Genomic DNA, 27,593 nt, shown 5'->3' on the forward strand with positions numbered 1-27,593 from the left:
TATAATAATAAGAACTATTTATTATATACATATTTTTATAAATTTGTAAATTCTCCTTTTTTTGAAAAATCAAACAATTTTAAAAATATTAAAAAATAAATAAATCAAACATTAATATTACAAAACCATTTTTGTTATAGAAAATCGATACCTTTACGATCCACTTTTGATAAGTCGTTATAATGACTACCTTAAAGAATTACGAGAATATTATTCAAGAACTTTAATTTTAAAGCATTTTAGCTGATTAACAAAAATTTATAATCTCGTACATATATTTTTATAAAAAAAAATCTAAAGATCTCAAATATCTACAAGTGAAGTGAGAGGACTAGGGTTCTATAGTTGAAACGAAAACTCCACTTTTCGACTTTTTGCATTATATGAAAAGTCGACATTTCGACTTTTTGCATTTTATGAAAAGTCGACTTTCTACTTTTTGCATTTAGTTCGATTTTCGACTTTTTTCATTTAATTAAAAGTAGATTTTTCGACTTTTAATATTTTATAAATAGTCGTCTTTCGACTTTTTCCGACTTTTTTCGACTCTTTCCGACTTTTCGACTTTTCAACTTTTATTTGCAAAGTCGACTTTTCGACTTTTTTCATAGACGATAGTCGAGTTATCGACTTTTTTGGAACAAAATAGTCGACTTCGACTTTTCGACTTTTTTCGACAAAAAGTCTATTGTTCGATTATTCGAAAGTCGGACTAGAGAGGACTGGATTTATATAAAATAAATCCCTTAATATCGTTATAAAAAAACACAGCTCATAACCTAGCCGGCTTATGGCCGATTTTAAAACGGCGCCACCATTAGTGTTTGTCGGCGTAGGCCTTTTTGATGAATAACACAAAATACAACCCTGTACAACAAACTCATGTCATTCGCCATTTTCATTTTTTTCCATACTGCGGGTGTTTTCTTAGGCTGTGAACAGAAAACATAATAGTGAATTAAATTTTTCAATAAAAATGGTAAATTATTGCAATATTTTTTAAAATTATTAATAAAAACTATGAGTTTACATGACAATGAATATTTAGATAAATAAAGATAATAAATTTAAGTGATATTTGTGGAGATAAAACGTAACAAAATTGCCGGGTGTTGAATAGCAAAAAAAATTTAAAGAATGAAGAAAAACGATGTGTATTGAGAAGCACAATGACCGCATCATTAAATTAACAATTAGCGGCGGGGTAAAATGAATGAGTGTCTCACTCACATACAAGCTGTGTAATAGTGGATGAAAAAAGAAGAAAAGAAAAAATGCACGTGAGGTTTTTATTCCAGATTATTCTAAAATGCAATAAAAATTCAAGGAAATTCTTAAAGTTTTATGGATATTATAAAGCTAAATTAAGGAAAAATGTTAAAATTAAAAATCTTGGGTTGAAATTTATAGAATACTTTAGTTTTTTTGTTCGGCATGAGACATAAAACAGCGTGTTTAAAGATGAATCATACTCTTGGCTTATTAAAGTTAATATTTACTCTTTTTTTGTGTGAAGCAAACAAGGATTTTTTACGTTTAAAAGAGAAATTTAATTGAAAAGAGAATTTTTGGCAAAAATAAGTAAGGTTATGTTAAAAAGCGGTCGTATTCCTGTTTTTAACGCCTTCCTACAATGACTTGAGTTACCAGATGTTTGAGATATCTAATAGCGATTTTTTATTTTTTTTATGAAAATTATAGGAGATGTCATTAAATCCTGTACGTGTTCTCAAAAATGAGGCACAAGAAGAAAAAGCCGAGATGGCTCGTCTGTCTTCTTTCATAGGAGCCATTGCTATTGGAGATTTGGTTAAGAGTACCTTGGGCCCTAAAGGTATGGACAAGATCTTGGTGTCCCATGGTCGTGAAGCTGGTAAAGTCAGTATAACCAATGATGGTGCCACTATTTTGCGTTCTGTTGGTGTTGACAATCCTGCAGCCAAAATTTTAGTCGACATGTCCCGCGTCCAAGACGAAGAAGTCGGTGATGGTACCACTTCTGTCACAGTTTTAGCTGCTGAACTTTTGCGTGAAGCCGAAAAACTCATTGACCAAAAACTTCATCCACAAATTATTATTGCTGGTTGGCGTATGGCCACCAAGGTTGCTCGTGAAGCTCTTGTCCAATCTTCTCAAGACAACTCGGCCAATGATGCTAAATTTAAGGAAGATCTTTTGAATATAGCCCGCACAACATTGTCCTCCAAGATTTTACATCAACACAAAGACTTCTTTGCTAATTTAGCAGTAGATGCTGTTTTGCGCTTGAAGGGCTCTGGTGAATTACATGCCATTCAAATTATTAAGAAGAGCGGTGGTACTTTGGATGATTCATTTTTGGATGAAGGTTTCTTGCTGGACAAAAAACCTGGTGTACATCAACCACAAAGAGTAAGTTTTTTTTATATATTTTAAAGGAATTAAATATTTTTTTTAGTTTAGATATCACAAAAATTCTGTACATTATCGGACCGTCAAATTGGTTGTGAAATATGTTTTTATATTAATATTTCATATCACAGCCATTTTGACGAGTTTGATGGTGTATTAAAAAAGCATCAAAATGTTTCGAGAATTATTCGCTAATAGTTTTAATAACTATTTAATACATAATCATAGATTGCGAAAAATGTGTTGTGAAGTGTTTAAAGTGCATTAAGTTGTTTTCCAATTTTCATTAGTAAATCTAATGAGTTTAATATTAATTTGCTTTTTAGATTGAAAACGCTAAAATTCTCATTGCCAACACCCCTATGGATACTGACAAAATCAAAGTTTTCGGCAGTACCATTAAGGTCGATAGCTTAGCTAAAATTGCTGACTTGGAATTGGCCGAAAAAGAGAAAATGAAGGATAAAGTACAAAAGATCTTAAATCACAATTGTAATGTATTCATCAATCGTCAGTTGATCTACAATTACCCCGAACAATTGTTTGCCGATGCTGGTGTTATGGCTATTGAACATGCCGATTTTGATGGCATTGAACGTTTGGCTTTGGTCACCGGTGGTGAAATTGTATCTACTTTTGAAAATCCCGCATTGGTTAAATTGGGTGAATGCGATCTAATTGAACAAGTTATGATTGGTGAGGACACTCTTTTGCGTTTCAGTGGTGTTAAAATGGGTGAAGCTTGCAGCATTGTTATTCGTGGTGCTACACAACAAATTTTGGATGAAGCTGATCGTTCATTGCATGATGCTTTGTGCGTTTTGGCTGCCACAGTTAAAGAATCACGTATTATTTATGGTGGTGGTTCCTCAGAAGCATTGATGGCCAATGCAGTATTGAAAAAGGCTGCTGAAACAGCTGGCAAGGAAGCCATAGCCATGGAAGCCTTTGCACGTAAGTATTAAAGCTAAAATTTAATATACATCAAAATTTCTAATTTTGTATCTTACTTTTTTATGAAAGGTGCTCTTTTGGCTTTACCCACTGCCATTGCCGACAATGCTGGCTACGATTCCGCCCAATTGGTTTCTGAATTGAGAGCTGCTCATGCCCAAGGCAAAACCACAGCTGGTCTTGATATGGAAAAGGGCAAAGTGGGTGATATGAAAGAATTAGGCATTACAGAATCATTTGCCGTCAAACGACAAGTCCTTTTGTCTGCCTCTGAGGCCGCCGAAATGATTTTGCGTGTTGATAACATTATTAAGTGTGCACCCAGAAGACGTGTACCCGATCGTGGCTACTGTTAAGCTAATTCTTTTACTTATCATCATCCCTTTGCATAATAACTCATGATGTTCTCTACATTTTATAAACTACTTAATTTAATCAATCACTATTTTTGTTAGAAAAACAAACCAACCAACTAACATTTATTTAGTTAACATCCTCCAGCTGATGATCCTCCTGTTATAAATTCTTCATGTTTAATTGTATTATCTTTTGATTAATTTAATGTTCTTTTTGTTTTAAATCTCTTTCTATTAATCATTTTTGGCAAATAAAGTCAGCTTAGCTTAGACTTTTAAAGCATTTTGTTTTGAAATGGAGTATATTAAAAATATCGTTTAATTTAATAAATGCTTGAAAATGTGTCTTTAATTCTAAGAACATTTATAAAAAAAATCAATAAAACCAAATCAGTTTTTGTATTTAAAAATGCAATAAACAGAAAAAATCACTTACATTAATTTTTTCAGAACAAAATTTACTATTAAAATTTGAAAATTCTATTAATACACAAAAAAATACTAAACATTTTTTAATTGTTTTATTTTAAGATAAATTGGTTTTTGGTAGGGGTTTTTTTCTTCAGAGAAAGAAAAACTAAAGGTTTTTGTAAGAACACTTAGTTTTTAAAAAGTGGGATCAAAGTTTGTTTGTAATTATGGTTCCCCTTAAATTTGATCAAGCAAAACCTCACAACGAAATACGTCGGAACTTTAAGAATGTTAAACAAAATCGAAAAAATAAAGGACAACAAAATATAGGAAAGATCTCCTGTTTTTAAGTAGCATATATCTGACTTACCTTAACAAATCGCTGCAAACTGGTCTTTTGATGAATCAAAATCCAAACATTTAAGAATATGGTATAAAACAAAAAATTGGAATATCGCGTAATTTTAGATAACGTCGGAAGACTTTATAAACCTGCCGGTAAAGTAAACTATGCTGCTAGTAGTTTTTGTCACTCCTCACTAGGACATTTAGAGTAAAATTCCGAACCGACACTTTCTGCGGCGATAAACAAATATAATACCGACGAGACAGACGTTTCAATCGAATTAGCACTACAACTTCACAAATAAATTACGTACCGAAAGATTAATTATAACACCTAAAACGGAAGAGACATATGGGACCCCGAAGACCATCAAACAAATTCCGAACCGATATCTACTCCCGGCAACATGTAGACAAGACACCAAAGGGTATCATCATAAAAGGAAAAACACATGAGGAGCACCGAAGGTCATCAAATTTTCACAACAACTTTGCAAAGATATTTGGTATCAATTTTCAGACGGATGCCTGCTCCGGCAGCTCTTACGACACAATTACGGATCACCCCGAAAACCGAACGAAACAATTGAGACACCCAAAGGCATTACTTTGGTATTGCAACTTTTTTCCATATTTACACTTATTTTTCTTAAACTTTTGATTTATATTTTTATAACATAACACTTTTACTTCATTTATAAACACTTTTTTTTAATGATTTTCTTATTTTTTAATAGATTATTAACAATAGGATGCATGCAGATGCAATCCTTATCAAACTGCATAATGCAGACATTTCTAAGACACATTTTAATGATTTTTTTTATTTTAACTCAATAAACTTTGCTATTGACTTTTTTTATAAACTTTTTTAATAATATTAACATTTTTTAACACTTTTTCTCAATTTTTCCTAAATTCACTTAATTTTTTTTCTCTACACCATTAAGTTGACCGCGTCACTAAATGCAGTTAAAAAAATAACAACAACAAAATAAGCTTAAATGTCAAACATTGAGGACAGTTAAGGAAAAAAACAAAGAAAAAAATTAGTTTGCAGTTTTTTAACGGTTTGTACGTTTTGAATTAAAATTCTTATTGTTAAAGAGAACGTGTTGTCGTGTACAGATACATAAATTTATTATCAGAAATCCGGTAATTAAAAAATCCTTACAAATGTGTTTTTTGACTTCACACCCGGAGCTAAATTATAGAAATCATATCCAAATTATTAAGAACATAACGGGTCATATAAATTGTGTTACTATATAAGTGATGCGATTTGAAAACAAATATTTGACCGAATATTGAGTTTCATATAGGTATAAAGAAGTGCGAAATTATAGTCAGATATAACACAATTAACTTAGGAGATAATTCCAAGTCGATCGGTATAATTTTATTACATTTTATATTTATACCCAGTACCACCATAATATGGAGAGTATTATGCGTTTGTGTCGCACAAAAATATGAGTTCTACACCCACCTTACAGTATGCCGATCAACCCAGTTTCTGTGTATATTGAGACATTTTGGTACTACCGATGTGCTGGATTTTTTTTGGATACTTTGATGGTACGTGTTTTTTACTCTATTATTTATACCTATTTCTGAATTTCTTTAGAAATCGTCATAGTTAAGTTTTATTTATAACATAAATTGTCGATTTTTATATGATCGGCTGTCAATTGACCCTGAGTCTCCACAAAAACTCTATGCGCCAAGAATTGACTTATAACCATTAGTATCACGAAAAAATTCAAAATATTTTTTTTTTTATATATCGTCACCTAAAACTCAAACGGCCCTATCTAACATTTTTAAAATTTTACAGGAGAAACAATAAACTATTTAAATGGAAAAGTTTGTTTCTATCAACGCAATTTATTTGTAGTAAATAAACATATTTGTCCAATTCACAATCGATGTCGTATCGTTGTAGCCTTGTATGTATGTCAAAAAATTTTTCAAATACAATTTTTTGAATTGTATTTGAATGATATATTTTGAAGCAAATATATCATTAATGTATTATTTTTGAATTTAAATGAAATATCCCTGTAGGATTTTGTGAGTCAGCTAAAAATCAAGTTAACATTTTGCTAATATATTATGACTAGTTTCAAAGTAACTCAAAAATGATCGAGGAAATAAACAAACATTTCAATAAAATTTCAAATAAAAATAAAATAGAAACTCATAACAAATTTGTCAAACAATTTGTATTGAAAAATTTAAATTATGAAAATGAAAATTTGTTTTAACAATGAAAAATGAATTTATTATTAAAAAATTAACATTTCAGGAATATAAGGCATATATGGTGTATATAGATAGGGAATGTTGCTGCTATTGATTGCATTATAATCAGTAATAATTAGTAAGTAAAAAATTGTATAAAAATATAGAAAAATTGCTAACTCCTCATTAGATAACTTCTGGTTAGCTGAAACTGATATATTGTGAGTGAGTACTGACTCGTTCCTATGACATTACATTGAAAAACTGAATAGTATTTTATAAGTAAAATAGTTAGCTTTTGAGTCACCTTAACTCAAAATCCTACTGGGATATTGTCACCAAGAGAAATTATAATAAACATTTCAGAAAAATTTTATAATTTAGTAACTAAATAATTTTGTTTGATTATGTATTTAATTTCGATAAGGGTAGCGAAGCACAGAAACTCAGTTTCCTGAAAGTAATTTCTAAGAATCTTCCAATCAGTGTATGTCAGGAATGTTATTTCTGGAATAACATCACTTCCAAGATACCTGGATCTAACTTTGACGAATGCCTGGCAGTGGCAAAGAAAGTGCTCCTAAGTATCACTGTCCTCTCCACAGGTCCTACATACGGCTGAATCCGCACGTCCAATTTTACATAAATGTGCTCGTAATCATGTGTGTCCACTATCATACTAACTTCAGACTTGCTCATTTTGAGGAGATTTTTCGTCTTGCTCTCATCAGGGTCACCCCCTAGGATTTTCGTCGAATGGTTTTGCGTTTGTCAGGTTAACTGCCTCCTTTAAAGCTATTACACTCGCTCTCACTCGTTACCGACTACTCCCGAGTGGGCTGGTACCCATATGATGTGAACCTTACCTCTGGGAGAGTATTCAGTTAAAGCTTTCATACAATCCAATACGGTCTTAGATTTAGTTCTAAATCCTGATATCGCCATAATTTCCTTCCGGCTGTCGGTAAATATATTAAGCGCATTCCATTATTACTCGTACTTCTGCCTGGAAGCTTGTGTTATGTCTTTACATATGAGATTTATTTTGGATTAAAACGTTTCTTATTTTCTTCATATACATATTGGGCGGATATAAATTAAAAATATCAAATGCATTAAATTGTAATATGTCTGTTTCCGCCAGTTTTGTAAGTTTTAATTTTGCAACTTAATGTAAAAACCTGCTACCCAGACTAGTATTGTAACAGACATATTAAGAAGTTTCTGGGAAGCAAAAATTTAGTTAAAATAGATAATGATGCTGCCATATAGTTTAAATAAAAGGGTGTTGTCTGAAATAAATCGGAAATGTTGCCAATAATATTGTAACTTCTGGTAATAATGGCGGATATAGTTTATATGTAGTATAAAATTGTGTTTTAGAGATTTAAATATGCAAATTGAAAAGATGTAGTAAAATAAAAATAAAAAATAAACAGAAACGGATGTTGAGGACGAAATCAATCAGAGCAAGTAAACAGGTTTTTTCAAAGCATTATGTATTCTTTTCGGGTTGCCATATGCTTTTTTAACAAAAGAAGTTTAACAAATATAAAAACCGGAAATTTGTATTGAAAATAAGCGGAAATTAAATCTTAAAATTTGATATTAACTAAAAACGTACATATTGAAAAGCAAGCACGTTTTTAAATACTTGCTCTTTATTAATATTCAAAAAGAGACACATAAATATGTACACATATTGAATCAATATTATTGATTATGGAAAAAAGGTGGATATAAACGTTTCCTTTCTTACAAACAATTTTGGAAATATTATTTTTTTATAGAGACTCATAAATTTTTATCTCAAGATATACGTAGATGACTGAAAAGAAATTCTGTTTCGAATAAAACATTATATATTACAATTTTCTATGCATTTTATTATTTTGTTCTAAGAAAACAAATAAAATAAAATAAAATATAATATGTATGTATGTAAATAAAATATATGTAGGTATGGATTATTTTTAAATTATTCCACTTAATTACAAAATAAATTCATAAAATTCAACAAAATTTCGAGTAAAATTTCTTAATAAATTGTTACAAAAACAAAAAATAAAACTAAACATTAATAATTAAACAACTAAAACACTTTTTTATTGTAATGTGTATTGTAATGGTTAAATAGCAAACTTAAAATTCAGCAAAATTAAAGCATGAGATGAAACTCATTCGAAAAAGAACGTATACGTTATAAAATGATTAGGAAATGGCGCATTCCATTTCACCGTGTTTGGGAAGACAATCCAAGACCAAAGCAACAGCACGTGCCATATAAGTCATAGTGCCATAACTGCCACTGGGAGCACTAAAATAAGAAAATAAAAATATTTAAGATCTAAGCAAAAAAATGTATTAACACTGATATACCCACCTATCGTACAAATGTTGACAAATATATGCAGCACCACCACACAACAACATACCAGAGGCAGCCTGATGTTGTTCTTTACCATCTTTGGATTTGGCACAGCAGAGAGTAGCATCACCCTGAACCTTACGTTGATCTTCCAAAAACAATTGATTGGCTTTATGCACCAAATGTTCGACATATATAATACCACCCAAATTTGGTACCATATTATGTTCGGTTACCAGAGTCAAAACCATTAAAGCCTCCACCACCAATTGACGATATTCTGGTTGGGGAATTTGATTTAAGGCTGTCTCAACTTCCAAGGCAAACTTTAACTCGCCAGGAGTCATTTCTTGAGTTAAACTCTGTTGTAGAATACGACCTTCTATGGCCAAACCTTGACATTTTTCCAAAACTGACCAGACACGCGAATAGAAATCACGTGGTACACGATTAAGAGCACCATCTAGACGACGTCTACGTAACCATTGTCCCTGTCTATCGTCAATGCTGGCGATTAGGGCATCTTCACCCTCCGGATCACCCAAACCAATTTGACTCTTCTTGCTAACACGACTGGATTTACAGCTAACAATGGATAGATTACCACGAGCCACTAAAATATTTATAAAAAACAGCAGTTAAAGGAGTAATAATATTTTAAATAATATAATGAAACATACCACTGCTTACAGCAAATTCTTTGCCACTTAGAATATGATATAAAAGATTTTTCATTTCAAACGGTGACAAATTCAACAAATGTTCCGAGGCCGCTTCACCATCGCAATTCAAAGTACGTGATAACTCTTTAGCCATAACTTGGATAATAAGACCAACTCTAAGACGTAACATTTCATGGAACAACTGTGGTTCGGTGCGTATAAACATGGCCAAATAAACCATTAATTCTTGTGTCAACATAGCGGTACTTTCATCATCACCATAAGCCTTTAAAATACGAAAATAAATTACAATTTAAAACTAAATAAAATTAAACATCACATTTCAAATACAAACATCATGTATCAACTGCCTTAAATCAGCTTCGGGCAAGGGAGCCGTTATGGTAAACTCATTATTCGGTGGCATGCCCACGGTCACTTGTTTCTGACGTACCAACAAATCGGTAACTGCTTTGGCTAAATCCTCCACTCGCTTACCCAACATACCGGCGGTATGACGTACCAAACCCCAGAGTTTTTGCTGACAAGCCTTTTCGTATAAGCCCTTGAGTAAATCGCGTACAGTAACGACACGTCCCTCTTCCAGCATGCCTTCAGAGTGAGAGGAATTAATAACATTGACATTGTTGGTATTATTAAAAGATGCTGGCTCATCATGGGGCACCACCAACAGTGCAGATGGTGGTAATGGAGGCTTCGAAGCAGTACTTTTAAAAGCTAACTCATCGTATGTTGATTCCTCCACAAGGGTTGGATCAATTACTTTTGATTTTGTTTTTTTTAATATTTTATTTCCAAAAAAGCATTAACACATATTTACATGCAAGATGTGTGTGTGTGTTTTATTATTTTAATAATGAAAGATGATTATTTTTAAGGTGCAATTTTGTAAGCATTAACATTAGCAGCAAATAGCCAATTTTGTTTAGATATAGATTAAGTTAAGATGATTTATGTATGAGTATGAGAGAGTTACATTTAAACCAAAACGACCAAACATATTTTTTTTCATATAGAGTTTATAGAAAAAGAAGAGAAAATTAAATAGAGAAATGTTAAAATAGTTGAAAATTTTGTAAAGTATTTGTTTTTTAATTTTACAAGAGTTTTAAGAATTTTTTTAAAGCTGGTGTAGGGTGTCCAATGTGTATTATATATATTAAGTGTTGGGAGTTTTATGTTTATAAACATCACCGCTCGATAAACAATTAAATGATCATATAAATGTGTACAATGGTGCTCAGTTAATTGGATCAACTTATACTCACAAATAATAATTTTTGGATAATAGTAAATTACTTCTTTTTTATAGGTTTTCTTTTTTAATAATTTTTAAATTTTATCTTTTTATATAGAAAATTTTCTCGTTTTTTTTTAATATTCTCTTTCACATAGAAATTATTGGAAATTTATTTTCTTTATTTCATACTTTTTTTATATTGTTATACAAACATTTTAAAACGTTTCCTTTTATTAAAGTATATTTTTGAAATGTTCCCATTTTTTTAAAAGAAAATTTACGAAAATTTTTAATTTTTCCTTTTTTAAAATAAATGTGTTTTTTTCTAAATTTATGAAACAATTTTTTTTTATTAAAAAAATTGTGAAAAATTTTCATTCGAAAAGAAGTTGTTTTATAGGAAATTTTGAAAATTTGAACTTTATAAAAATATTGCTAAATTTTTTTATGGAAAAATTTCGATAAAAATTAAAAATATTTTTCAATAAATAATATTTTTAGCAATATCAATTGTGAGGGCAAGGATTTTTATGCAAATGCATGTTTATAGTCAGGAAATCAAAATAACTTTGAACTATTTTCCTTTCACTCAAATTTGATTGCTACAAAATGATATCCTTTATATAAATCCTCTTTCAGATAATCCAAAAAATTATTTAAATATAACTGAGATTAGGCAAAATTCCACATAAATGCGCTAATATTTAAATAAAATAACATTTCAAATATATACGTAATTGATGTATATTTTCATGTTTCGTTTTAGGAAAATAAAAAAATAGAAATAAACAAGTCAGATTTCTATATTCGGCTGTGCCGAATCTTATATACCCTTCACCAAGTATGTTTTAAATTACAGTTTTTTTTTATCTTGTATCTCTGCACACATGTCACACATAACATACACACAAACAAATATAAAATGTAGCAGAAAGAAATATTAACCGTTGTACTGTACTACCACCGTTAAACTGTATTACCACCCTCAAACAAATATGAGCTGTATTACCAACATATTACTGCTTTATCTTCCTCTTGTTGTTTTTATGCTTTTATTTATAATTTGTTGAGGAAATTTTCAGAGGTAGTCTCAGATTTTTACCCATATCTCAGTTATTTATGGACCGATTTGATGATTTTGCAATAGGAAACTTCTCGGAAGCATGTCTGATAGAATTTTTTGAAGATTTGGATCTCGAAGATATCTGGATTCTTAGAAAATTGATTTCAACAGACAGACGGACATGGCTTAATTGACTCCGCTATCTTTAAGGATCCAGAATATATATATACTTTATAGGGACGGAAAATTATATTATAGAAATTACAAACGGAATGACAAACTTATATATACCCTTCTCACGATGGTGAAGGGTATAAAAATAAATATATTTAGTGCATATTATAGCGCACATTTTGCATTTTTTTATTGCATGAAAATCCTTGCTTTGTTAATTATATATGATTAATATTGATTTGTATAGAAAGATTTTTTTTTAAAATTTGTCTTGCTTTATGCTATCTGATCACCATTGTATTGATATAGGAAACAAATAGTTTTAGAATTGGACGTTAATAATGCAACACTGTGTCCACATGTTTTTGTACAGAACATATTTTAATGAAATCAGGAACATAAAAACCTTTATTTACAATTACTGAGTTAATATTAAAATGTTGTAATTAACACTTATTTTTTTCTTATATAAACAAGTAACAAGTCTGTTAATCTATTGATCCTTATTATACAAACATCTCTTGTTTACTCAGTATAACATAGATTTTGAGAAAACTATAATGGAAACAAGATTTGTAGCCAAATTTGTTGGCTGAATTAGATTCGCCTTGTCTGAATTACAGGCAGCAAGGTAAATTCAATAGCGAGTTACGACATAGTCAGATAAATTAGAATTTTGCTAGAAATTTTTTAATCCAATAATGATTGCGACGATCAACCAATTAATTATAATGTAATAAAATATTAAATGTATTGTGTGCAAATAAATTCTAGAGATGATAAAAGTATTTTGATATATTATTATAAGAAACCAAACTAAAAAAGTGTATAAATAATAAAAAAAAGTAAAAGTATTACTAAAAATCATATAAAATACCCAATTACACACATAATAATTAAAAGAGAACATTACTTGCACTAGAAAATAAATAAAATACAAGACACCAAATAATGTAAATAATCACATCCTCGTTTTTAAGTCTTGCCAAATAACAAGCCTTGCTAGGATGGTTTTTATAACATGATTGATTAAATTTTTTTTTAAATAATCAGAATAATCAGTATTCACTTTCTAATATGTTTTAAATATTGTCCATTTTGAATTTTATATTTTTGCAATAGGATTTTCATTTTGCATATTTTCTTTAGTATTTCATTCTTATTATAAAAATATAGCAAAAAAAAGCATTTCTATATGATAAACTTTAACAAGAGTTTATCATTTCACAAGATTTAAAAATGAAGACGTGATTATTGTAAATATTTTTATAATTATATTAAAAAAAAGCCCCATAATATGTATGTTGTAGTAGAATATAAAGAAACAAATTACAAGTGTCTTTGCATTGGTAGGAGGATTATAGATTTATTTAAAAAAAAATTTTGGTGGTGGGTCAACAACATAACAACAAATTTTGGACATTAAACTTGAACTTACCAGAAGAGGAGGAAGAGGACGATGATGATTTTTGTTTAAGTCCTAAGCCGGCTAATGATTGGTAATAATCGAAAAATAAATTCACAAGGACATTATAGAAAAAATAAATTTTTTTGAATAACAAAATATAACAAAATTTTGAAATTCGAAAATGAGGAAAATGATGATGTTGACAAATTATGAAGGAGAAAAGTAATGAAAACATAAAGTGAATAATAATTATTATATGATGCGATTGTAAAAAGACATTGGACAATTGGACATAGGGAGAAACATAGGAAGTTTTTAAAGACATGTGATGGGTGGGTGGTGGTGCGTGTTCGTTTTGTATAAATGTATATAATTAAATAAAATTGTATTAAGTGTTTATTGTATGTTAGATTTAAATAACTTGTATTAAGAATAATATAAAAAATTGTTTACATATTTATAATAACTTCAACTTACCTGTATTGAAATCTAATCCTTGGGTATCAACTAAATATTGTAAGATATCACCTTGTTCTTCTAAATTTTCCGTTTCTCTTAGCATGGCTATTAACTCTTCCACTTCTGTATCGGCAAAATTTGTATCCGTACGATGGCGTTGCACAAGAATTTTAGGAACATTGTTGACTATTTTAGCATATTTGTTATAGACAAGTTTATTTTTTTTTTCACAACATTTACACACAAGTCGAAATAATAAAACATTTTCAACAAATATTTAATGTGCATAAATTCATACATACAAATTTTGTTTAATGGCAAATATATATGAAAATAAAAGAAAAATTAAATCAAATATAATAAACTGAAAAAAAAGAAAGAACTAAAAGAATAAAATGGTATGTAAACGTACCCTACAGCACACTAAAATAATGATGTAGCAGCGACTTATTAATCAATTATTATAATATATTAACTATTTTAAAAAAGTTATACATATATGTTTATAAGAAATAACTAAAATAGTTTATAGAAATTAATGAGCACATACAAATATACAGACAAGCATACCGACAATAATTAAGCAAAATTCTCTTATTTAATTTTTTTTAATTTTTCTTTTAATATAGAATTTTTGAAAAATTCTGTTTTATAGAGACTTTTAGAAAAATTCTCTTTTTATAGATACTTTTCGAAATAATATCTTTTTTAGAGAATTTTCGAAAAATTTTCTTTATATAGAGGATTTTAGAAAAATTCTCTTTTCATAGAAAATATAATTTTTCTAAATTCTGTTTTTATAGAGACTTTTCGAAATAATGTCCTTTTTAGAGAATTTTCGAAAATTTTTCTTTTTATAGAGAATTTTCAAAAAATTATCTTTTCATAGAGACTTTTCGATATATTCTCTGTTTTTAGAAAATTTTCGAAAAATTCTCTTTTTATAGAGAATTTTCGAAAAATTCTCTTTTCATAGAAAATTTACGAAAAATTCTCTTTTCATAGAAAATTTCGAAAAATTCTCTTTTTTACTAAAGTTTAAAAGTAAATTTTTTTAATTAAATAGTTTTATAAAATGAAAAATAATCGTGTTGTTTTATAACGAAAAACGATTAGGAAATATTGAAAATTATAAAATTATTCTTTTTTACAATTTCTTTAAAAACTACAAATTCGTTTTTTGTTACTGAACATGCTAAATTTTAAAGTAAAATCATTAACTGAAATAGTGATGTAGGGTAAGAAAAATGATAATCAAGAATTACAACAACAACACTCACTTTCTTGTTGTCTAGCAAACTCACTGCGTTTTTCAATGGCTGAACGACTATGATTGATATCAATTGGATAAATATTCTCACGTATCAACACCTCCGAACGATTTTGATTCGTATTAGTAGAACTTCCCTCAGGTGTGATGGTGAATGAATTTAATGGGGTCTGTTGATTAGCCTGTAACCAAGGTGGTGGTACAATCGATGATAAACGTCTTTCGGTCAAAGGTGTAGGACCCTCCATACCCAAGTTATCAGCTGCAAGCAAAAACAAACAATAATAATAAGGATTGCTAAAGGAAAACATATTCAAAAAAATTTAATCATATTACTTACAATCTACGTTAATAGATCTAGTTTTCTTAATAGCTCCTTTGCAGGACATGCGTCGTCTTAAATGTCGGGGACGCAGTTGACCACCTCTTAGGTTCATAGTATTACGATGACTAAATGAACGCAATAAATGTTCATCCAAATATGTCTGTACATCGGGATGTAAACGATCGGGATAACCATCTTCGGTACTTCCCAAAAAGCTTAAATCAGTTATAGCCGATGTATTCAGGAAGTCCTTAAGATTGCCCAACATAACACGAGTACCATTAATATAACCCGATTTTAGTTTACGCATTGTTTGTATCATGGCCAAGGGTATTCTATCTTGATCTAATAATGTTAGAAAAATTATTTTTATTAATATTTTTTACTTTAAGCAAACATTTAGCATAAACCACGAGCTCAATGTTAGATATAAAACAAATTGTTAGTAACAGTTCTAATTAAAATCTAACTACATATCTACAAAGTCTTTTCTCTTTAAGTTTAATGGGATTTTAGATTAATAACAACTTTTTTTAATGTTTAGGTTAATAATTCGAAATTAAGTTTATGATAATTTCGAACTTTTTTGGAAAATTATTGAAAACTGTTAAAATGATCTATAAATCATGAAGATTTTTAAATATTTGTAAACAATTTCTAGCATTTTCGAAATTTCTCTTTTAAGAATTTTTTGAAGTATTTTCAATGTAGTTTCACAATAGAAGTCTTTTTGAGATGTATTCGAAAATTCGTATTTAGATACATGTGCTCGAAGACTTTTTAAAGCTGTTAAAATGTGTTATTTGTAGACAAATTCTTAAATTTTCGAAATTGCAAACTTAAACATTTTCCGTCAAACAAAGTTTTTTCAAATTAGATTTTATTTGGAAATTCTGTTTTAAAATCCCTTTATAAGATATAAATTTTGTTTGTGAATAAGGTGTTTTGAACATATATAAGCCTTCGAATTTTGAAAATTCAATATTTTTCGAAATTGCAAACTTTAACATTTTCCACTTTATTCACAAATAAAGTTTTTATAAATTAGATTTTGTTTGAAAATCTTGTTTTATAATCCATAATATAAAAGTTTTGTTTGTGAATAAGGTGTTTTGAAAATAATATTAATATAAGCCTTCTAATTTTTAAAAATGCAAACTTTACTTTAATATTTTTTCAGCTTTTTAAATGAACGCCTATTTAAAGAAACTCAGAGAATTTTCCTATTTTTAATACGAAATATTTTCAAGCACTTTCGAGTTAAAATTAAATATTTCATAAAGTTTTTTAATATACACATTTTAATTCTTTTTATGACTTCATTATTTGTGGTTGATTAATATTACAATTAATTTAAACTCGAAAATTCAATAAAGACTAAATTTAGTGTAATACCAAACTAAAAAAAAATATTTGTTCAATTCACAATCGATTTCGTATCGTTGTAAGTCAAAAAAATTTTGGAAAAAAAAACAAATCAAAATTTACGACATACTACGATACAACCCTACAACACCGATTATGAATTGGACAATTGTAATTAAAGTTTACAAACTAATCACGGTGATAATTAATTGAAACTATGTTAATAATTTATTAGTCACAATAAATTCTTTTAAACGCCAAAAAAATCAAAATATTAGTTACATTTTCTTTAAGATAAAACGTAGGACAAAAAAAAAGAAAAATTAAATAAAACAAAATTTTTAAGCATGCAGGACAACATACCAAATAGCGTAGTTTAAATAATATATATTTTTAAAAACAAAACTGCAACAAAAAATATTTTTTAAAAAAGCTTAACAAAAATAAAATGATTAAATTTGCTATATAAATTTTATTTTGTGTTATGATTGTATGTTTGATTTTGATATAAAAAAAAAAAATATTTATGTATTTTATTTATTGCTTTTATTTAAAGACTATTATGGGGTAATTACCTAGCATATAGTGTGTTGCCATTAAAGTTATTGTGGGTCTTCCTAACATATGACGCCAATTATTTGTTAGGAAAGCTAAATTGGTGGTGAAATTACTTGCAAGCAAGTCAGGATCACGTGTGGTGTAATATTCTTCATAATCGATATGCTAATTAAATTAATTTGAAAACAATTTTTATATTATGTATGTAAAATGATTTGTAATGTTTGTTTTTTTGATTTTTCTTTTATCTTTATCGTCTTCTATACAATACTACTCAAATCAGTGATAATGATATTTAAAATTCTATTGGTGAGCATAATAAAACTTAAGGTAATAAAAAAGAAAAAAAATAAAATAATAAAATTGCAAAAATATCACAGGTTTTTAAATATAGTAACAGAGGTATAAACACAAATTTAAGAATAAATAAAAAACTACAACTGTTAAAAGGAATATACAAAAAACAAAAGCAAGTTTCTCTATAACCAATTTGAAATCTATTAATAATAATACAGAAGAAATTAAACAAGATTTTTCAATTAAATAGATCTTTCTTTAAATGTGATGTATGTATAATAAAACGGAAATAACAAGAATAAATAATATGCTTATAAAATAAAATATCTTGCTTAATTACTCTGTCATGTAATGCTCAAACAAATGTTCACCTTTTCCAATTCCTTTAAATATTAATGAACAATAAATTTAAAATTTTATTTCTACTGCCAATTAAACAAAATAACATAAAGGTACCATAACCAACAATAAACCTATAAAAACTTGCTTTTGATTGAGAAATAAAAACATTCAAATTAGACAGAAATAATTAAAAGGAAAAAAATGCATCATCATCCCTTGCAATTAAAATTGAAATAATAATAAAAATAACTGATAATGCTGTAAACAAAAACAAATATTTAAGAAAAAAACTCAAATTAAATTTTAAAAACAGACCTAAATGAATTTTCTTCAAAACTAAAGTAACCAAGGGACGTCCAAGCAAATCCCAAGCGGACTTAAGAAAATTAATTTCGCCCTTTAAAATATCAATCATTAACTCATTGTCGGAGGCAATATAAAAACGTGATAGGTCGACAAACTAATGTTGGATATTAAAGAAATAAAATTAAAATAAATTAAATAAAATATTCTAAAAGAAAATTACAAATATATTTTATACCTAAAATAAAACTAAACTAAGAACATATATGAAGAATTCTTTAACTTACCTGTGGCGTAAAAGCAAATATTCTATCTTTTAACGAATACAATTTACTCGTACTTAATATACCCACATCACGAGACTTACGACCAGTCAAACCCAATTTACGATTTCTACCCAAATACGTATACAAATGACTTAAAACACGAGCTGGTTGAACTTCAATTGGTGCCACCTCAGCTATGGTTTGTACATGCAAATCATATTCAGCCAATTTATCACGTATTTCATTATCTTCAGCAATTATAACAACCTGTACGACAACATCTGGCTTTTTCTGAGCACCCAAACGACGATTGAGGGGATCTAATTCACCCACCGCTAGAAAGCCCTAAAATAACAAATATATCTCTTTATTCATTCATATGTTTCAAATGTGTTTTTAAACTTGCCTCTTGTAATAATCTGCCTAAAATGAATAGAGATTGACCCCACAAAAATGGACAGCGTCCTACAACTTCTCTTGGTTGTGATCCTGGCATTTGATATTCTTGTGGTACAGTATCATGTGTTACCGCATAACTCTCGGGTATTAAAAGTATACCATCATCTCCACGAACCATTATTTGCTGGAAAAAAAATTGTATTGTCAAATAAGCTACAAGGAACATAATTTTAAAGTCGACAGATTATACTTTCAGAACACAAAACACAAAATTTTTTCAAATGTCTCTGTTTAACTCGATTGAAACAAACTTTAATTGAAATAAATTTTACAACACAAAATAAACTTAAAGTTCCAATGTTTGTCTAAAAAGTCCTATTAATAATTTTTGTCACACCGTCTGACTCATTCAATTCATTAATGCCACTTTAAATATTTTTTGTAAATGATTAAGTTTAAAATAAGTGAACGCTTCTAAAACTGACAATTCCTAACTTAAACTAATAAAATTTAAAACTTCCTTACTCACCTCCAAACGATCTGCATACTCTTTAACGGCCAACTTATCAGATTGAAATGCATGGAACAATATCAAATAACAATAAAATAATGGCCATTCACATTCAATATTCTCAAACATACGCAATTCCCATCTTTCGTAGTACAAACGTGTGGGATCCTCTTTGGGTGTACGATAGCCATCACGTAGGAAACGTTTACAACCGTATTTACCTTGTAAACGATGTAAGATGGCATCTTTGGTATTACGTATCAATTGTGGGTCGTCGACAGCAAAGGCTGGAAATCCAATAACACATAAAAGTCCCGAATCAAGTTCTTTACTATTGGATTCACGCGGTAACATTGATTGTAGAACAGCTTGACACTTGTGTGCCTCATCAGCCAATACATGTATAACACTAGCGGGACCACCGCGAGCACCAAATAGATCTAATTCGTTCATGGCCTCAAGAGCAGCCTTAGCCATACCAATGGAACTGGCATTTAGTTCTGGTTCACCATGATTTGTTTTGTCTCCACGTTCCCAGATGCCATAATCGGGAATACAGTAGGCCGATTCAATATAGAAGACTAAATTTTGTATAAATGATACTTCATCTAAGGAGAAAACAATTTGAAGACCCGATGCTGTCATTTGTGCCAAAATTAAAAGATACAATGACACCGCATCGATTTGTAAATGGCCCCATTCAGCATCACCCACAACAGGTTGTCCGTTTTTGCTAGAGTACTTTGCATGTAGAGAATCCAATGGATTTTGAGTTATTTTAAACTTTTCCACTTTATCCTTTTGATTCATCATGGCCATTAAGAGACCACGCATTAATTTAACACAACTTTGTTCTAGTTCATAGCATTTGGCACGATCTTCATCCTGATCCGCTATCTTTTTGTAGGCCATCGACAGACCCCATACTGCTAATATGCAATATACATTATCTCTGATCCAGGCATGCGAATTAATATTGGATGCTGGAAATAAACCCGTTACGGGCTCCTGGTGGCTCATAATCAAGCGATGAACAATACGTTGGTAATAGTCCAGGCGTACGCCTGAATTGCTGCGTGAACGCATCTTTTGTTGTTTTTCAATTCGACGGACAAAGTGGAAATACTATATATGTGAAAAAAATGTTTCTACTCAAATTAGCTTTTTTATCTCAGCATAAATTGCAATTGGCTTTTCACTAAACGAGACACAAAACTTACATAATTTCACAATTTTTCTCAAAATTTATTTTTATTTTTACTGATGTTGATTTTTTATCTTCAACGCGTTTCTATAGCATAATTTTTGCTAAATTACACTTCCACACAATATTTTATTTTATTAAATTCGATATTTTGGAAGAATTTTCAAATATTTTCACAAATTTTCAATTTTTTTTTCACACAAACTAAACAATGTAAAATTTTTACAATAAATTTTCTTTTGTAAATGGAAAATGTCACGTCAATGTCAAATTAATCGCTGCATTCAAACAGCTGATTGTCATTATATTGTTTTATTTTTTGTTTACATCAAACAAAGAATTGAGGCAAAAGCAAATTCGACAATTACTAAACAAAATGCAAGAAAAATGTAAACAAACATTGTTGTATTTAGAAAACGACGGTTGTAAATTTGGAAATGTTTAACCCTATAATGTACAATAAATAAAAAAGTCGAAAACTAATTTCACAAAAAAATTTATTTAAAACATGTTAAACATTAAAATAAATTAAATACATAGATTATCATATTAACTATTTAAACGCATGCGATCTATTGGTCGGCGTCCCTGAATACGGAAACGTTTTGATGAAGTATTAAACTCAGAGGTAGGAGAAGTAGATTCCGAATTATTCAATTGTGCTAAATATGCTGAAGTCGATTGATTATCTGTGGTATAGGTTCGTTTACGTTTTAGGGTACTCAACTCATTTTCGTCTACTAATGGCTTGGGCCGAACCAAAGAACCTAAAATTAAAAAACAAATTAAAATTTATCACGGTGTGACAAAAAATGTGAATGTACTCTCCACGTGAGCAAGCTCGGTTTGTAGGTCTAGTATGTAGTTCACAACACCATATTTAGAATTTTTAATATACGTTCTCCGAAAAACAGGAGTTTATTCTAAAAAAGTCTTAATAAAATTTCTTAATAAAGTGTAAGTGAAAAATTAACTTAAAGTTGCAATAAATGGGATAAACATAAATAATTGGATTTAGTTTCTAATAACTCATATATTCATAAAGTAGAATGATTAAATGAGTTTTCTTTCTTATGTCCTATAAAATTTAAATATCCGTTTCTTAGAGATAACTCCATATTTTCGGCGTATATTAAAAAATGTAAACATAGTGTGATCTACTTAACTAGATCTACAAACTGCACTTGGTCAAATGTCTAATAATACTTTGCTACTTTCAAATATATTTATAGGAAAATGTGCCTGTTTTACGATTTTTTATAAATATATTTAATTGATTGAATATAATTACGAAAGGTATAAAATTGTATAGTATACCAGCTATGGAGGCACATCTTTTGATTATTGAATTGGAATTAGCATCAACCAATACACACGAATCATTTTTGGGTGAATCCTTTGTATTTGATCCTTTACGTGAGGGTAAACGCATAACTGAAGTCATTAAGGACCATAAACCACTAGACTGTTGAGGTTCAGTTGATTTTTTTACTTCACATTCAGATTTTTGTAACAATTTTTCGGGTTCTTCCGGCAAAAAAACCTCATCATCTTCAACATCAACGCAATCAACATCATCATCATCGAAGTCATGCGTTATGTTTTCTATACGACTGAAAGCTGTGCTATGGGCACATTCTTTTATAGAAGGCCTTCGTAGCGGTGAGAAACGTCCACTCAAATTTTGTTTTACCATAAGTTTGCGCTGTTTAATTTCGGCCGATTCATTTTCATGATATTTATGTGCTGGTGATGAGTTGGGTGTGAAAAATACATCATTTGGTGAATTTTGAGATTCAACCGAGTCACGTGACTCTATTTTAGGAGTTTCAAATTTGATTATCTTTTTGTGTATAACAGCGCCCGGAATACGAGTTATTGGCGTTAGGGGTGGCAATGCAGTGTGTCGTACGTTTCCTGCATCGAATGATTGTAACTGTTGAATTTGTTCGGTAGTGGCGGTGATAATTTCAACGCTGCTGCATGATTTGAATACAGAACCTCCTGTGCTATTTGATGTTCCAGCGGCAGAATGATAAGATGAGTTTGTCGAACTAGCATAGGGTTTCACAGAATTCATACTACCATTCGAACTAGCTGCCGAGGTTGAAGATGAAACACTGGACAAATGTTCCGTGCGCGTTATAACAATGGACTCGGTTGTAAGTTTTTGGGCCGATAGTAAAATTTTACGTCTTAAATTGGGTAAATCATTACGTTGCTTTGGCTGATTATAAGTTGTTTGTTGTTCTAAAGATTCCTCACTTTCAGTTTGTCTACGTCGGACAGCCGGCGACAAACGTAAATCTAAGGCAGGTGGTTGTGGAGATTGTTCGTCGTTAACCTCAGGTGATGATGTGTTATCAAACATCTTTTTACGATGAAAGGCATTCGAACCTCGAAGAGCTGTGGACGCAGGCAGTCCATGTTCTGCAAATGCTTTTTGAATACTTTTAGACATAACCTGTCGCAAGGGGGTGACCGCAGACATTCTAGGACGTGATCCTGCAACTTTCATATAACGGTTCATAGGTTCAACGGCTTGACTTTAAAAAAAAGAAAGTTAATTACAGAGGAGAAAACTTCACAAAGTGAAAATTAAATTTTGCAAATTTCTATATGGTTTCCATAAGTTTCATTAAAATTTTTGTTTTTTAATACCTGCTTGGTTGAGGAAAAGCTGGACTATCCGATTCCAAGCTACTGTTATATTGTATACTTGACATATGACCACCGCCAGTTGCATTAAATGTTTGCTCTTTTGGCTTAGCAAATACCATTTCCAGATGAACAGGCGTCGAAGAACACCGTATAACTTTGCCCTTCACTGCCGAGGCAACTCCCATACTACGCCTGATTGAGGAATTACTTATAGATGATATATTCTTTATCGACGAAACACTATCACTTATAAATTCTTCATGGGTTAATTTACTTTTGGCTTTCCAACGCATATTTATTACCGATATAGGTGTCAAATGGCTTTCATTAAAATCATGACGTCTCATAGGAGAATTTTGTGATGCGATGCAATGTGGCATTGTGGATTTAGTAACAGTGACTTTAGATGCTTCATCCGTGTAACAAGTTTGATTTGAATTAATTGATTCCTGACACACAGCGCTAGGATGTATACATTTTGAAAATTCTTTAAGATCATCAACTTTATTATAGATTTTAAAGCATTTCTGGCAACGCAATGGCAAGTGTTTTAATTCTATATGTTCGAGTATTTCATTATGCAATTCTGGCTGTAAGGGTAAGGGTCGTTTTTCGCAAATGGGGCAAAATAGATAAATTGTTTCATAAGCTGTTGCGGTATCATTTACAACTGCGGAACCTCCTTCATGAACACAACCGTTCGCAGTTGGATTCTCAATAGGTTTGCGAATTATTATAGCATGATTTTTTATTTCATGTTTGTGACGACATTCAGCACAACAAAAAACACCTTGACAAACTTTACAAATAACCTAACGATCATATTATTAACTTTAATATTAAAATTTTATTTAAATTTGTTATTATTACTTACATCATCAGGTATACGCATGATTATTTCTTTTTTAAAATCATTAAGTTTTTTAAAATTAAAAAAACACACTGGGATTAAAAAACAGAATTACAAAAATATTAAACAAAAACAACTATAACGGTAAAAAAATCAAAGATGTAATGATCTGCAAAAGGGATGGAAAGTAGTAATCAAATGTACAAAGTTATTTAAAGTACTTCAATAGTACTATTTTTCACATACATACCATATGTACATTTTAAATTATGTAAAGTATTGAAACAATTAAAATTTAAAAAAAAAACATGTCAGATTTTAATAATATAATTTCCAATTTTCATTATTCGAGCAGTTTATCGACAAATGTTATCGTTCGTATAAATTCTCTAATAAATACATATCTTAAACTTCAAACGACACACCAATAATCGCTAAAGTGTTAAGGCACAATCTCTATAAGGTTAATGGCACAAAATTCTGCAGTCAAATTTTTAACATATTTAATCATTTAAAAATATTTTTAAAATTAAAATAAAGACATAATTGTTTACTAAATTTTATTTACAAATAAAGTCGTTCTGGCAATGCTTTTTTCTTTTATTTAATACAAGCACGGCGGCAGCTATCGAACAGCTGTTTAATGCTTACTAATATCCAGTGACATACAACTGTCAATCCTACTTTTAATTGTTGTTGTTTGTATATAAAACAACCAAAAGGCTTTGACAGATCTTTTACATTTCTACACAAACAAATTGCCTCTTGTTTTTGTACATCTGTTTTGATCAAGCTTCTGCCCCCTCTTATAATTAGTCGTATAGTGTACATCTATTTTATTATTTTTATAGGCGAAATTACATTAATTTCGACCATACATTTTTTAAATATTGTGTAGCTGTTAGAATTTTTTTGTAATAAATATGGATGTATTTGATAATTGTCGTATTTGTTTACATGAAATTAATCATGAGCCAATAAAAATGACACGGCTCATATTGAGATTTCTCGAAAAATGTTTACAATTAACAAATGTTACAAAACCAAATCGGCAAGACAGGGTAAAACAAAATCTGTGCGCACCGTGTTTTAATCGAATATCCGAATTCCAAGATTTTCATGAACAGTGCAAAGATTCCGATGAATTTTGGAAAACACAATTCGAGGATTTGAAAGACGCTGCCCTCGACAATAAGGAATTAAAATTTGAACAAAGTGTATTGGTGCCGTTGGTGGATGATAGTAATAATTCCTTAGAGGCTGATACCACAGTAACCACAACCGGAATAAAGCAGGCTACATATAGCCAGCCAAACGAAACTGTAGAAGAAGAGCAACAGGAAACAGTACATTCACTACAAGCCGACATAGAGCAGGATCTTCAGATATACCAGGAAAAAGAAAACAATACCTTACCACCAGCTTCCCCTATAAACGTACAAGATGATGAGACAACTCAAATAGAGAATTTCAATGGTATCGATTTGACTAACTGGCCCGATGACACAAATGACGCTGAAGACAATGCTGATGATAGTGAAATTAAAATTATTGGACCTAGTGAATGTGATGATGAAGAAGATATTGACGACTACGAAGAGGGCAACACAAAAGATGTTAATGAAGAAGTTATCGAATATGAGTATCAGGTGGAGGAGGATGAAGAAGTGGAAATTGAAGAAATTCCAACTATTGATGAATCAGCTGCTACGGAATCATTTGGAGTGGATTATCGCTCATTTTCTTATGAAAAAGTAGAAACCGAAAACTCCAGTGAAAGTACTATTATCCATGAAACAATTGAAGAGACTATGGAAGAACATACCGAAACTACAACACAAAATGCGTTCTTTATGACAACAACTATTGATGAAAGTGGAAAAGTTAAAATGTCTTATAAATGTCAGCATTGTGGTAAGTTAAGATCTTGACGATATTAAAAAATAATTATTAAATTTAATACCTAATTAATCGTCTCAAAAGGTGATTTTGAGCCGATTGGTAATAATCAATAATATTAAAAATATATTTAAGTTTGATAAGAGTGGAAACTTTAAAAATCAAAGATGTTTTTAATTCATAAAATTCTAAATTTAAAGAACGATATTTTTGTAGTTATTCAATGAATATTACCGATACATTATATTTTTTTTTTCAGATAAAACTTTCAATCGTGTTTATGATATTGAATCTCACTATAATATACACAACGGTGTTAAACCCTACACCTGTAATGTTTGTGGCAAATCATTTCGACAGAAAAATATTCTAACCACTCACCAAGCTTTACATTTTGGCAAAAAAGTTGAATGTGCCGAATGTGGTAAGAAATTTGCCCGCCGATCACAGCTTATATTACACTATAGAATGCATCGTGATGAAAAGCCATTTGTATGCAATTTCGATGGTTGTCAAGCGGCATTCCGGCAAAGAAAGCAATTAATTGATCACTCATTCATTCATACGGGAGAGAAGAATTTTCAATGTGCTACATGTACGAAATGCTTTCATACGAGAAAACGTCTACAGGATCATATATATAAGGTTCATTCACAGCATCGTTATCGTTGTGATTCATGTGAAAAGGCCTTTTTGAAACCACACATGTAAGTTATAACTTTAAAACTTTAGCTTTCTATTACATTTTTTAAAAATATAAAATTATTTTCCTTTTGAAGGCTTAAACATCATATGATAACTGCTCATAATGTAGAAGTAGATGATGTGTCACATCTCAAAACATTAGTTGAAGATTTAAAACCAACCTCTAAAAGATCTACGAGAAATACCATTATAAATTAAATGTACATGCAAACATTCATAGATAAATGTGCTTTAATCGATGTGTCTGTCTGTCGATTTTGTAATGTTTAGTGTCATTGTTTAAGTAAAAAAATACATAATTCTAATGTATGTACATACAAATATAATATTTAAAATTAATTTAATTTATGCTTAATAAATTATTGAAAAGAAAATCTAAAATTATTGTATAAATTCCATAGTAAATAATAGCCACCTGATTGTTGAAATTGACATTTCTAAGTTTCCAATTATGTATCATACGGAATCGAAACTCAAAATCATATATTAATTGAAATTCAAATAAACACATTTTATTTCTGATTTAATTAAAGCATTTCCTT

The 27,593-nt window shown here is 29.8% G+C and overlaps 4 protein-coding genes across 13 annotated transcripts; 2 read left to right on the forward strand and 2 right to left on the reverse strand.

The window, feature by feature from the left end:
- The first annotated feature begins 847 nt into the window (after positions 1-847).
- Positions 848-3,981, forward strand: LOC111678169 (T-complex protein 1 subunit beta). The gene is made up of 4 exons (XM_023439430.2): positions 848-979; positions 1,702-2,391; positions 2,718-3,345; positions 3,415-3,981. The coding sequence occupies exons 1-4, from the start codon at positions 977-979 to the stop codon at positions 3,699-3,701; spliced, it is 1,608 nt and encodes a 535-aa protein (XP_023295198.1). The 5' UTR covers positions 848-976; the 3' UTR covers positions 3,702-3,981.
- A 4,801-nt stretch (positions 3,982-8,782) lies between these two features.
- On the reverse strand, positions 8,783-21,130 carry LOC111678229 (probable phosphorylase b kinase regulatory subunit alpha). Of its 9 annotated transcripts, none has more exons than XM_023439509.2 (13): positions 20,953-21,129; positions 19,751-20,857; positions 19,229-19,405; positions 18,844-19,167; positions 17,632-17,779; positions 15,707-16,036; positions 15,377-15,628; positions 14,115-14,282; positions 13,668-13,718; positions 10,087-10,514; positions 9,750-10,017; positions 9,085-9,682; positions 8,783-9,018 (listed from the first exon to the last, which is right to left on the reverse strand). In XM_023439509.2, the coding sequence occupies exons 2-13, from the start codon at positions 20,816-20,818 to the stop codon at positions 8,913-8,915; spliced, it is 3,918 nt and encodes a 1,305-aa protein (XP_023295277.1). In that variant the 5' UTR covers positions 20,819-20,857; positions 20,953-21,129; the 3' UTR covers positions 8,783-8,912. The 9 variants fall into 9 exon arrangements, with proteins under 9 accessions (XP_023295277.1, XP_046801727.1, XP_046801730.1 ...); XM_046945771.1 differs by having other exon boundaries at positions 19,751-20,880; XM_046945774.1 differs by having other exon boundaries at positions 14,115-14,219; positions 15,401-15,628; positions 19,751-21,130.
- Positions 21,131-21,416: 286 nt separating this feature from the next.
- On the reverse strand, positions 21,417-24,593 carry LOC111678185 (mitosis initiation protein fs(1)Ya). Of its 2 annotated transcripts, none has more exons than XM_023439451.2 (4): positions 24,472-24,593; positions 23,598-24,409; positions 22,254-23,482; positions 21,417-21,703 (listed from the first exon to the last, which is right to left on the reverse strand). In XM_023439451.2, exons 1-4 carry the CDS (start codon positions 24,487-24,489, stop codon positions 21,486-21,488), a joined length of 2,277 nt encoding a protein of 758 aa, XP_023295219.2. In that variant the 5' UTR covers positions 24,490-24,593; the 3' UTR covers positions 21,417-21,485. The 2 variants fall into 2 exon arrangements, with proteins under 2 accessions (XP_023295219.2, XP_046803459.1); XM_046947503.1 differs by having other exon boundaries at positions 21,546-21,703; positions 22,228-23,482.
- A 299-nt stretch (positions 24,594-24,892) lies between these two features.
- Positions 24,893-27,552, forward strand: LOC111678191 (zinc finger protein 184-like). The gene is made up of 3 exons (XM_023439456.2): positions 24,893-26,361; positions 26,606-27,053; positions 27,126-27,552. Exons 1-3 carry the CDS (start codon positions 25,371-25,373, stop codon positions 27,247-27,249), a joined length of 1,563 nt encoding a protein of 520 aa, XP_023295224.2. The 5' UTR covers positions 24,893-25,370; the 3' UTR covers positions 27,250-27,552.
- Positions 27,553-27,593: the final 41 nt, after the last annotated feature.

This window comes from Lucilia cuprina, chromosome 3, assembly GCF_022045245.1.
Source record: "Lucilia cuprina isolate Lc7/37 chromosome 3, ASM2204524v1, whole genome shotgun sequence".
Lineage (NCBI taxonomy): Eukaryota > Metazoa > Arthropoda > Insecta > Diptera > Calliphoridae > Lucilia > Lucilia cuprina.